The sequence below is a fragment of the Dermacentor andersoni genome, chromosome 3 (genome assembly GCF_023375885.2).
Source record: "Dermacentor andersoni chromosome 3, qqDerAnde1_hic_scaffold, whole genome shotgun sequence".
NCBI lineage: Eukaryota > Metazoa > Arthropoda > Arachnida > Ixodida > Ixodidae > Dermacentor > Dermacentor andersoni.
Window position 1 is genome coordinate 41,240,500 of NC_092816.1, and position 12,769 is coordinate 41,253,268.

Sequence of the window (12,769 nt, forward strand, 5' to 3'; positions counted from 1 at the left end):
CTGAATTGTAGGAAGAAAATGCTGTAAGTGAAATCTGGTGTGTTGCATTTACATTATTGGGTGCCATGGCTTTGGCGTAAAGTTGAAAGAAAGGCGTTTGGCTTTTATGTTGTCCGCTAATGACCACCCCTTTTCCTTTTCAAAGAACTCCAAACTTAGCTTTGAAAGAATTCCAGCTATTCCATATTGATGTAATGTTTGTTTTTGGTTTACCTCCAATGCAACAACTGCTGTTCGTTGCTGTTCCAGTAGCTGCAGTTCTCTCAAGGTATTGATAAAATTCAGTAGCGTAATAGTGTTGTAGCAATAGTGTATCGATGTGTATTCAGATTATCAATTGTATGTAATCATTGCATAGTGACTGTTCTGGCTTTGATGTCCCATTCACGTCATGAATGCTGTTATTCATTCCTCTTCAGGTACCTACCCTCCACCAAAAGCATGTGCGTCACTTGTGCCGTACAAGGAAAACCTGCTGCTTTTTGGGGGGTGGACGCACACGTCTCCATACCCGTTACATCAGGTATGTCCGTCAAACTCGGGCATTCATGTATTTGGCCTTAAGCATGCAACGAGTTTTGTGGCTTTAGCAGAAGACAGTAGAATGCTATTTTTTTAAAAAACAATATTAACTTGCACCCAGTGGCATCACTAGGTAGAGCCGGGGGACTACCCTAGGTGCAGTGGTCAGGGGGGTGCAGCTGGGCCGTGAAAGGGGAAGGAGAGGTGAAATGGCAAAGAATTATTGGTCAAAGAAGTAAAAAGGTGCCTGGTGCCTTTCGCTGAGCGGAACAGTAGCACTGTATGCTCACTACAGCAAAGAAAAAAAGAATAGAAATTTGTAGGAGGATGCCTTATCAAATCATTATATAATCACTTAGGATGCTTTAGCATGTAGAGTTAAAATGAAATATGCATTTAGAGACATTGCCCATGATAGGTGCATAAAATGTGATGTTGTGCTGAATTGGGAGTTGTGTGGTGCACAACTCCCATATGGGAGGTGCACCACCTCCATATGGGAGGTGGCAGGTTCAAACACCTTGCGATGTATATTGTGAACCCACTATCGGTGTAATCGCGATTACGTGCAGCTGTACTTTGCGTCTCTTCACGGAGTGTGTAATTAGCCGCATAGTGAACTAGCCCTGGAGGTAGTTGATGATTCGTTAGCTACAGAACAAGCTGCACACTGAAGCAAGGCATTAGGATAAGGTTGGGCTTCGTTGCTTGAAACAAGAATGTGCAGGGGGACATGGTGGCCCAACGTCCCTGGTGTCACCGACCCTACTGACGCTGCTACTTGCGCTGTAATTCTCATCAAACACAAAGCATTTTATTTATTGTCTTGAGCAGTTTGCACCTTGTTCTTCTTTACAGGCACTGTGAAGTGTGTGCCTTGTGCAATTAGTGCTCTCTAATGCTGCCTATTTTTTATTGTACAACAGGAACTCACATTCTTGACGGGAGTTCTTTTTTTAATATTTGGGTGTCTTTGAACATGCTTGCCCATCTTGTGAGCATTGTGACTACTACATTTCAGTGAACTGTAAAGACACACTAACTATAACACAACCTATCGTGGTAGCTCAGTAGCCATGGCATTGCACTATTGAGCTCGAAGTTGTGGGTTCGATCCCAGCCACGGCAGTCACATTCCCATGGAGGTGTAATTGAGAAACAGTCTTGTACCGTGCATTAGGTGCAGGAAAGCCCCAGATGGTCAAAATTCATCTGGAGCCCTTGTTTACAATGGTCCTCATAATCCGCTGTGCAGTTTTGAGACGTTAAATCCTAAAATTTACAATGTAAGTTTTAACTATACCATGTACTATATATATTGCTTAAAGCTAGTTTGAAAAAACCAATTGCAAAGTGTCAACGAAAGAGAAGTTCGCTGCCACTGTCAAAACTGGAAGTTATTTGTCAGCCTAGCTTTGAGCTACACGTAAGGTTACCATAGCAACTAAGCAATTATAGTGACTAAAATAAAGATACTAGTTGGGGGATTAGCCACTGCTGTTTATAGTGGCACTGAGTTTTGGCTTCAGTGACCCTTTGTGATTGCTGGGCTATAACTATGCGCACTTGTACATACCTCTGGAAACAACGAGCATTGGCATTGTCGTGCAGGCATGGCGCATCTTCCGCCACCTGCACGTGTACAACTGTAGCGCCAACCGGTGGACCCAGGTGAGCACGGTCGGCGGCTGTCCCTCCATGGCGGGCCACTCGGCCACCATGCAGGGCCACCTCATGGTGGTCTTTGGCGGGCTGCACTGCGCCAACCCGGTCGGGCCATTCTCCAGGTAAGTGCAGGAACAGTGTGCAGTTCACGCGAGCTACAGTGGTACTGCATATAGACTGAACGACTGATTATGCATACACCGAGACGCGCATTTGTGCACCGATTTTTGATTTGGCCAGAACAAGGTCATCTTAGTTTTGAGTTCTCATTAAATCTCGTGAACAGTGATTTCCCCAACTACAGAGTAAACCTCAACTTTGAAAATGAAATGCCATTATTAAGTGGAATGAAATTAACCAAGTTAAAGGAAAGCCTAAGTGATACTTCAGTTTTAGACTGGTGGATTGTGTTTCTTTCTTTTTTTTTTTTTAGAGCTGCATGTGAATTTATTTGACTGAGAAAGGATGAATATTAGTGGAGGGAGTACGAAACTTGTGACTTTCAATTTTTCTACCAAACCTCAAGGCAAGCTGTGGCAGTCTGATTATGGATTTCTGTGTATTATTCAATTATGAGTCCATTTAGTGAATGCTAAGTTGACTGCTTGCTTCCTTTTGAAGGTAAGGTACCTTTTATTTTATTGATAAATGAACAACAATTTTCGAGGAGGTGCTCTTAAAATTGCCGATATCTCGGGAAGCTACTGCATGAGTGTGGGAGTAGTGCTGTCACGTGCCCTTCGTCTTCCGCATCATTTCTGACTTGACAAACCTCTCCTCGCATGAAGAATGAACCATTCACAATTGCAGGAATGTGGTCTGCCTACCTAGCATAAAAAAACATTTCTCTTTATTTTCCCTTTAAGCACTTCAGATGTGTTTTTTTAGTCACGTAAATTGTGTAGGCTCAGCACATTCTCATGGTGACAGCTGGTGACTACGAGCACTCTATGACTTGCGGTTTGGAAATGATTGGTTTTAAATTGGGGTGTCACTCTGTTGCCATGCCAACTGATATGTATAGTGTCTGCCACTGGCCCTGAGGATCACTTGGCATGAAGAGCCTTCTCTCTATTTTTCCTTTAGCCGCTTTGAATGTGTTCTTTTATTGAAAAATTACATAGTTGGAGCACATTCTCATAGTGACTGCTCGTGACCACGAGCATCCATGGATTTGCAAGGTTAGCACTTGACTGGTTCTAGGTTGGGGTGTGGCTTCAACGCCATGCCAAGTGAAGAGCTTAGTGTCAGTCAGCCTGAAGAGCAACTGTCACAGAAAGCCTTCTCTCCTGGCAGGAACTGGCACTGTCATGGTGGCAAAACAGGACTGAAAATGGCTGTGCTATCGAGGCCTTCAACCTGAACTACAGTAAAACCTTGCTCATTCAGAGTTCACGGGTCCGAAAGAAATGGCTGAATTAACCGAATTTCAAATTATAGAGGGCGTCAAGAAAATGATAAGTAAATGCTTGCTATGTCAATCTGCCTTTATTTACTGAATAAATTCATGACCCTGGTTTCTACTTCGTGCTAAATCAGTGAAGTGGCAATCCTCGTCTTCTCGTCACTTGTTAGCCCTCACAGTGGTGAGGGCCTCGTGATTTCCTTCACAGTGCAGCCTGTTTGGCCGTGGCACAAGATTCAGTTCTTCATCCGAGTAGACATGCTTTCCAGTACCGCGTGCACATCCGAATTATTTTTTCACTCTTGAGCTGATTGGCAACAGATTACCGTCCATTGCGATGTAGCCGCGAGTTTGGTGCCAGTGTGCGGGTCATGGTAGAACACAGCTTCCACAGTCTTTCTGATGTGCGAACGTTGCACTGAGCCAAAACAGTACTGCTCAGCATAACCGCTGTTAAAAAAAAATGCGGTCGCCATTTACGTGATCATGCACGGTGACTGCATAGATCTTAAGGCATGCGGCCAACTCGTGCACCGAGTCAAAACGAAACTACTCTTTGCCGCTACCGCTGCAGACAAAACTGTGGTCATTATTGCAGCGATCAGTGATGGTAACTACGCAGTTCTGGAGTCATATGTGGTCATCGCGGTTTCATGTGGGGTGGTAAATGGATAAATACACAAATAGACACGAAGTATTCAGCGTTTCTGTCTTTCCCCTATGGTTTCCGCTGATGACTGTGGTGATGTGGACTCGGCCACTTTATTTCAATTGGTCGCTTTTGCTTTTCACGTTCTGCACTCGCCGGGCTCCGAGGGTTGTCTGAATGAACCTGTGTGCGACTAAATACGTCCGAACGAATGAGAGTTTGATGTCATTGAATAATGCATATGCATGCCGTGTCCAAAGGATAAGGCCAAATTATCTTGTTTCCCGAATTATAGGGTTGAATTGACAAGGTTTTGCTGTATGCCCAGTCTTTTTCGGCTTTGTATAGTTTTGTTATACTATATATATCTTTTTAAAAGTTGGGGTGGAAATTTTTCTGGCATCAATGTTGCACTCTTTGCCTGAAGTGGTATAGCTAAATGCCATTGCTTACTGGCTGAGTGTTCAGAATCTGAGGGCACTGGCTCAAACGACTTTGTTCGCAAAGGCACTTTGCGTTCTTCCAGTCGTCGGCTTATACAGATGCCATTCTTTTCTCTACTGTCTTCGGCCTACGCAGGAGATTTTTAGTGTAGGCTGTAAAGATAACTGGCTCGAATTAGTAGCTTGCTTCAATGTCAGTCTTACAGTGATGGCTGTTAAGGGCACTTCATCCAACTTTTGTGGCATTTGTTGCAGTTATCGTGTTTATCGTCTTCACTCTTTCTTGGCAGAAGTAGTTGCCAGTAGCACTCTATTTGTCTCTACTCCTAAACTTAAATCTGGTTCTGCAATATGGAAGTCATCATGCTTCCATTGCTGGCATTGTTGTTGTACCATTATTGTTCTGCCACCATTGTCATCACGGTTGTTGCTGTTGTTGGGCCAGCAACTGCTTTTTTTTTTAGTACTTAACGATTTTTTTTTTTAGTGACACACTACTTTTTGCCAGTCGGCGTATGTCTATTCGGCTTCTGCTTGCAATTGTGCATTGCAGTGCCCATTATTTCAAGTGGCTAAGATTAAGTAGATGTGTTGTGCAGTCAGGCTGCTCTGTATTTTATTTAAGGACGAAGGCGATGTAGATTAAAGGAAACTCCTGTGCTTTGTTAGCTTGTCAGACACTTGCTTTGTCTTGGGGAAAATGGTAGCATTGACAATGTCTGGGCGAGCGCTGTGACCTGTCTTGTGGATGTGCTTGCAGTTCCAACGACATCTGGGTCCTAGATCTACAGAGTTATGTGTGGAGCAAGCAGAGGACAACTACACCAAAGCCCTGGCCACGTTATGGCCATTCACAAGTTAGTGTTGTTCCTTTTTTTTTTTATGCAATCCACGTTTGTTAGGGGCATGCACTCTAAAGTACTTAAGGTTTCATGTCCACTCACAGCCGTTGATATGAAATTATGGCTTCTGTGTTGGCTGTTGAAGTTTATTGAGTTGCTTTGTTGGGGATAAGAAGGAATGAGTGTGAGGCCTTCAGATAAGCATAGTGACTGCGGGCTAAGCAGAAGTGATTGTCGCAGTGTTGCGAGCTTGTTACCGCATGTTTGGTTCAGATGCCCTTAGCTGTTGACAACAGAAAGGAGCCACATGGCATGTTTTTGTGGCAAGCTGTATAAATGTGTTTCAGATTTCCAGAGCTCTCATTTTAGTTTTCTTGGAATGCCTTGTGTTTCTGTTTTGTTTTAATGGGTGCCATGTTCTGTTCTTGGCGCCAGTAATACATGTTCTGTATGTGTTACCAAACTTTCACTTTTCTTTATTTCACCACCTGAAGCGTGATAGTCCAGAAATGTGCAGGCATAAGATGAAGTAGACTGACACATGTCAAGGGTAACTGAAGATTGTCGGGAAAGGCCTTTGTCTTGGAAACTTTCAGCCTTTCTTTGTGCATAATTAATGGTTTGTAAAAGAAGTGCTCTTTTGTTTAAAGCTTGGTTGCTCTATACCATAGTAGAGGCTACAGAAGCAAAGAGCTTTGCATCTGTAAATGTAACTGGTGTTTGGAATTTGTTGTTTCAGATTCCCTTGGATGAAAAACACATTCTTGTTGTTGGAGGCTGTGGTGGCCCTAACATGGTATGTATGCGATGCTGTGCTTGTGATGGGCACATTGTTTTGAAAAAATAATGTGTTGCTGTTCATTGCATATGAGCACATTGTTTTCCTGAAGTAGTCCATTCGTGGTACTTACTTTTGATGGTTTGTGATACGATACTTCCGATGGTGATGAATGATGGTTACTTGTGAGCATTATTACCTGAAACAATAACTTGGGGCATTTGTTTTGCAAGAAAATCTATTGCGGAGCCAGGTTTTTGTATTGAACTGCCAGAATGTTGCTCAGTAAGTACATAATGAATAAATCTAAATAAACAAAATAAACTAGATACTGTCTTACATTGTGCATGGTGCCTTTCTTCTCATGGTTGCTCTAGAAAAAAAGATACTGCTATGTTTACCAGCCTGTATTTTTGATGTGCTAGTGTATATGTATGGGCTATAGCCCAAAGTAACTTTCATTTCCACACATTGTTTGTTGCTGCATTGGGATTTATTTGGATTGCACACATCACTTTTCTTGCTACGCATCTTTCCCACTCACAGCTTTTGAATGACGTCTGGCTGTTGGAAATTTTTGACAACCCTGAAACGCCATGGATCTGGAAGGAAGTGACGGTGACAAACAAGGAGCATGCGGCACCGCAGCTCTCATTCCATCCTGCATGCAAGGTCAGGAACGTGCAGCAATCCTAGATGCCTAGTGTCTGTTTCGTTACGTTGCTTGAATGGTGACATCAAATGAAATCGAGCCAATGACCGTCGTGTTTAAAAGAGTGTAGGAATGTGCACGAAAAGTGGCAGGGACTTTGCAAAGCTAAACGAAAGGGCAGGTAGTCTTTCGGTTGAAATTGTAGGCTTTCCTGCTGCGAGTACTGGGATGATGTTAGGTTGACCTATTTGCGACAGTACTGTAAAAGTAATGCTGTTACACAGGTTTACTACCTCCTTCACTCATGTTCTCAGCACAAAATTAAATTGAACACAAAAAGAAGATGCAGACACCACAAGTGCAAGATCAGGAAGAAGCACACAGCACAAAATTAAACAGGACAGGAAGTTTATATAAGATTGCTTCTTGCTGGGCTAGTTGGTTCATATTCATAGAAAAGATTAATGAGCACAAAATCAACATGAAGATATGGTTAGAAACAAATTCAAAAACAAATGGAAGTGAGAATTTGTCTCTTCTATGTGTTTCTAACCTTGCCGTTGTCTTCCATTTCATGCTCATTAATAACCTTTTCTGTGGACCTAAAGAAAAAATACGCCTCTTTGTCCTGTTATACTTTTCAGCATGTAATGGGAATGAATGAATGGAACATGAATGGAACATGAATGGAACATGAATGGTAACAAGTTCAGTAAACCACTACAGTCAGGTACAACTCAAGAATAAGAACATATTCTGCCCATGAAGACGCAGTGCACCTTCCATTCACTTCTGAAAGAGAACCGAGCCAGCTGGAGTTGCACTCACGGCTTAATGACTTTGCTCTGTTAATGTAATTGGTAGGCTAATTATAGAACTTGCTCGTTCTTTTTTTTTTTCAAGCTAAAATATTACCATTGGTCGAGAGCTGATATAAGGATTCAGCCATGAATTTGCCAAGGCGTCGAGGTTCCATCCTAAAACCAATGACACAAAGACTGATCTGTTCATAGAAAAAAAGGCGCTTTAAGCATTGAAAACCGCTTCATGTCGCAGTAATAAGCGAACCTAATTGGATGGTGCATCTGTGCCAATTGTGTTTAAGTTGTACAGGGTACATATAACCCTTTATATTTAGCTTGTCACCTACTATATCCTGTCTAACATCATTACAGTTCTTTCCAGTGTTTGCGGTGTCTGCGTCTTCACTTTGTGTCACGTTTAATTTTGTGCTGGCAGCACTTGTCAAGGATGGGACAGTATTGTCTGTCATCCAAGCCAGTTTATTTGCAATGCTAAAAAAAGAGGGTTGCAGGGTTCATTGATACATTGTTCTTGCCATTCTGACTGCCTCTTTCGTCGCAGGTCGGTGATCGGGTGGTGGTGCTGAGCAAATCACAGCGAGCGTATGCCACGCCCTCTGGGTTGCATCCAGCCGGAATGATGCGAGTGCGGCCGACACATCGCGTGTGGGTGCCTCCAAGCCCTGAACAGCCAGCCAGGTAGGAGAACCTTAAATTGGACTTCATTAATGTGATTAGCATTCTTTGGGAACATCACATATTTTTAGGGTGCTATCGACCTGCTTGTGTCTCTGACCGTTTTGTTGCAAACTTGAGTCAGTGGTCACGGTGTAGCATTGGGATGCTGTGCTGAGGGAACATGGTTCGAAACCAACCTTCGGACTAACTTGGGTCACTGTGTATGTGTAGCTGCGTATGTGCCATGCTTTATTTAAAAAAAAAGGGGCGGGGGGTGTTGTGCGAAATGAAACAGGCAACGTATATATTAAAACAGCCTTGTCTGAAAATATAGACTTTGTGCATGGACTTCGCAGCAGCACCACTAGATGGCACAGCATGTTCATTGCAAAACACAAGAGGAACCCGGCAGCATACACGCCTTAAACATGACGCTTTTCGGTTGTGGCAATAAGCTGTATTTGCTACATTGCTTCAATGCTAATCACATTAACGTTGACGTTCATCATGAGGTGTGTTCTGCCGGAATTTATTTCTTTTTGTTTATTTATAGCTGTAAAGAGATTCATTCTATCAGTTTAACTAAAATTTGCACTAAAATGCTTATTGTATATGATTTTTGGACCACTTCAGTTCACAGTGCAAGCTGTAAAGAACGCGGGAAGCTGAGGGGCTCGATTTCTTGTGGAACAACTGCGTGAAGTCAAGAAAAGCATTGGGGAAATTAAGTTTTCTTAAATTGAAATGTAGAAATAATAAGGAGAGGGGGATCGAAAGTGGCTTAAATAGACAACTTGCCACTGGTGAGAGGTGAGCCCATATCTTCTGCATATGATGCTCTACCGCTGTGCTACCGTGGCAGGACAGGTTGGTAAAATTTCTCAAGGTGGGAATTGGCATGTGCGCTGCAAAGTCGCAAGCAAAAATATTCTGTAAGATCTGCTGAACTTTCAGCAGATTCTCATTGTAGACCACGGACGACTGTGAACGTTACTTCTTTAGTGCCAGTACTGATTTATGACTGCCTTGGGCACCGTGGTTCTGTGAGGTTTGATGACTGTGCTGCTCTTTTATAGAAGGCAAGAAGTACTCTGGGAAGGACAAAAACTGAACATGATCAATGCTAAGTACTGTAAAGGTGACTCTTCACTGTTAAACATTGAACAAAGCATTGTATGACATTTGAAATTCCATTTATGTCATAGATTGCTTCTGCAGGTTATGTGCTGGCACTGCAGAAAAGTCACGATGATCAAGTGGGTCTGAAAAATTGTTTGGCAGCTGTGTGTCAGACTGAAGGTGTTTGAGCGCAGGTAAACAAGCGCCTATGTGTCCATGTGCCTTCTTTTGGCCTCGTGTTTCCCTCTGCTCGACCAGCTTTAGCCAAGATGTACTAACAAGCCCACATCACCACCCTTATGTATCAGAGTTTCTTTTGCTGTATGCGACAGTTCTAAATATTTCCAGTCATTTTCCATCACCTTCCTATGAAATTTTGCTATCATGTATAAGTAATAGGACTGACTGCATAGCTAAATCAGCATTCTCATTGTTCATCATGAATGTAATGTCAGAGCAAAAAGACTGACACTGTCTGCAGTAGTAGCCAGGCAAGTCGTGCATGACTGTCAAAGTTGTGGCGAGTGATTTGTACTGTCTTCTTGACTAACGGCATGGGGTGTCAATGCTGCCCTTCCAAGGTGTTGTGCATTTGCAAATTTAACCGTTTAGGGAGCATTGTGAAAGAGCTACAACTAAAAGGGATTGTCTGGACTCTTGTGCGTGTACCTGTCTAGATATTCTGAAATTTCTGGATAATCATAGACACATATAGTTTATAAAGCTTTACAAATGTTTTTTCAGATTTCATTTGATTTTTACAAAGACATAGAGCCCAATACAAAACGATCTAAGTTTTATTGCATCATTATTACTTGTTCTTGCAACGTTTGGGCCTTTTGCTTGAGGAAATTACCTATCTCATTTGTCTTTCTGTGTTTCCAGGCCTCAGCCGAGCGATACTCAGCGGGATGCGTGCGTCAATGGAACCCGGGGTGTTCTGAAGAGGCCCCTTGAGTCACTGCCTTCATCGTCTTCCTCACCATCTACCTCATCTTCACCTAGCCAGCCCTCCACGTCAAACCAGGGCCCATCAGATTTTGCACTTCCTGGTCAGTGCCCTTTCGTTATTTCTCATAAATGCCATCCATCCGCTGAAACGTTCAAACTACAGTGAAACCTTGTTAATACGTACCCACTTAATGTGTAATTGTGGTTTAAACGTAGTCGCGGAGATTCCCCTACCCAACCCCCATTGAACACCATGTATTGGCTGACAGCTTAAGCCGTAGTCGCTCAGTGCCCACCAAACAATTAGTGCATACTATTTTCTTTCTTGTTCTACACGTACAGACACAAAATTGGCAAAATCTAATGTGCACAGATGTTTTATTCTTGAGTTGCAACACCCAGATGACAGCCGCCAGCGATAGTGACATTAAAACATGGCCACTATAACTTCTTGCCCGCTCGTACAGCTGTTGCTGATTGCAACACACAAGAGCATGGCTCTTCGAGATTGGCTTCCTGTAATGCGAAGAAGCTGCCAGTAGGGGTGCAAATTTGCTGTCGTCGTCGAACCTAATCCAATCCAATTAAAATAGTAACCGCGCAAAAGCACATTTAAACAAAAAATGCAAACGCATTTCTATGCTTACCCAACGAGAAAAATGTTTCTCTGTCTGTCCGTCCTGTAAGACGTCCACTTTCAAGATAAAGGCCGCAGCAGCGAGCGACTGTACCTTCAGGCTGCCTGTCGCTTCAACGCTAACAAGGCAGCGAGAACACAGCGCTCACGAAGCTCTTGGCACAAGCCGCACCCTGCCCCTTTCGCAGATCGCTTTCAAGATACGGGCCTGCGAACGCAAAGTGGCGAAAACACAGCGCGCGGAGCTATCAGCAATCGGCACTCTGTGTCCACATCGCAAATCGCTGTCAAGATTCAGTCCGCTTGGCTGTGCCATATATGCAGGCACCGCCGGTGCACGCTTGATCATGGTTCATAATGGTTCAATGCGATGGATAAGGCGCTAATGAGCTATAATGGCTTATAATGTTTGGAACATCATCAGCGCACCGGACATCGCCACCTGCAGTACTTTGCCTGCGTTATCAATGCCCCTTGCGCCGCCACCCGCACCAGTTCGGGTTGCCACAGCGGCGTCATTTGTTTGTACTGGCCGGATCAAGTTTCATAACATTGATAATGACATTGGGTTGCGTGGAGATGAGCAAGTGGCACAATGCTTACGCATACTTAGACAACTCCCATAGGAGTTTGTGCGGGAATTTTTTTTCTTCATTCCACCAGTCTGTTTGCAGTCGTGGTGTTGTGGGGTTCAAAGGTTTTTACTGTGGCATGTCGTGTTTATGTTATCGAGACGATGAGGTTGTTACATCTGCAGAATTCTCGGATAGCGACAGTGTTGCCACCATCGCACCTCGCCCATCTTCAAGCGAAAGTGATGTGGAAGTGGACGATGACCCTTCATTATCTGACGCGTCATGCAAGGTTTCTCAGAGAAGCGGGGCCTCGTGGACAAACTCGCTCGTGGCCTTACCGAGTTCGAAGGTTAATTCGCACATCGTTTAGTGCGCACCTAAATGTTGTTCCCGGCCAACTATGTATTAACAAGGTTTGACTGTACTAAAATTCTAAACTGACATGCTGAATGTACTGGAGAAGTCATCAGAACAACAGCGAAAGTTGTTTATGGTAGGGTGAAAATGAAGCTGCAATTGGGACATGTTTCCACACTAATGGACATGTGACTTTGTGAGTTGGCTTCTCTTGTGTGTGCTCTGACCTCTTTCATCCTGAAACATGGTCACAACTGTCGATGCCCATTGTTTATCCTGTGCCATTGCATGTTTGCGTTTCGACTTTTTTAGCATTGTAACAATGTTTCATAATGCCTTGAACCAATTGCCCATCTTTAAGCAACAGTGACATGTTCATTCTGTTGACAGTGTCTGTCAGATAGTGGACTGAGCTATTGATCTGGGGAACAAATCTTTGCATGTAACAATGTCAACCCTGCGAATCTGGTGCTTTAAAACTGTCTATAAAGTACCGTATTTACTCGCATAATGATCGCACCCCTGAATTTTGTTGTCAGAATTCGATTTTATGTCTTTCCCGTGTAATGATTGCAGCCCGAACTTGTTGCAGCAATATGTCGTGTGCCAAGTCTAGCTAACGATGATCACGCTTACCATTTGTTGAATGCTGTCAAATGCTACGTGAACGACTCTTGAAGACATACCAAGTGG

General features: G+C 43.4%; 1 protein-coding gene across 1 annotated transcript in view; it reads left to right on the forward strand.

Annotated features, from left to right (window-relative positions):
• The window catches only part of Fbxo42 (F-box protein 42), a 35,999-nt gene that overhangs the window by 1,690 nt on the left and 21,540 nt on the right, over window positions 1-12,769 (forward strand). Inside the window, exons 3-9 of the mRNA XM_050167060.3 lie at window positions 420-523; window positions 2,134-2,309; window positions 5,445-5,541; window positions 6,266-6,322; window positions 6,851-6,976; window positions 8,322-8,458; window positions 10,442-10,608. Of these exons, the coding sequence (XP_050023017.2) occupies window positions 420-523; window positions 2,134-2,309; window positions 5,445-5,541; window positions 6,266-6,322; window positions 6,851-6,976; window positions 8,322-8,458; window positions 10,442-10,608 (864 nt within the window). The remainder of the gene's footprint in view (window positions 1-419; window positions 524-2,133; window positions 2,310-5,444; window positions 5,542-6,265; window positions 6,323-6,850; window positions 6,977-8,321; window positions 8,459-10,441; window positions 10,609-12,769) is intronic.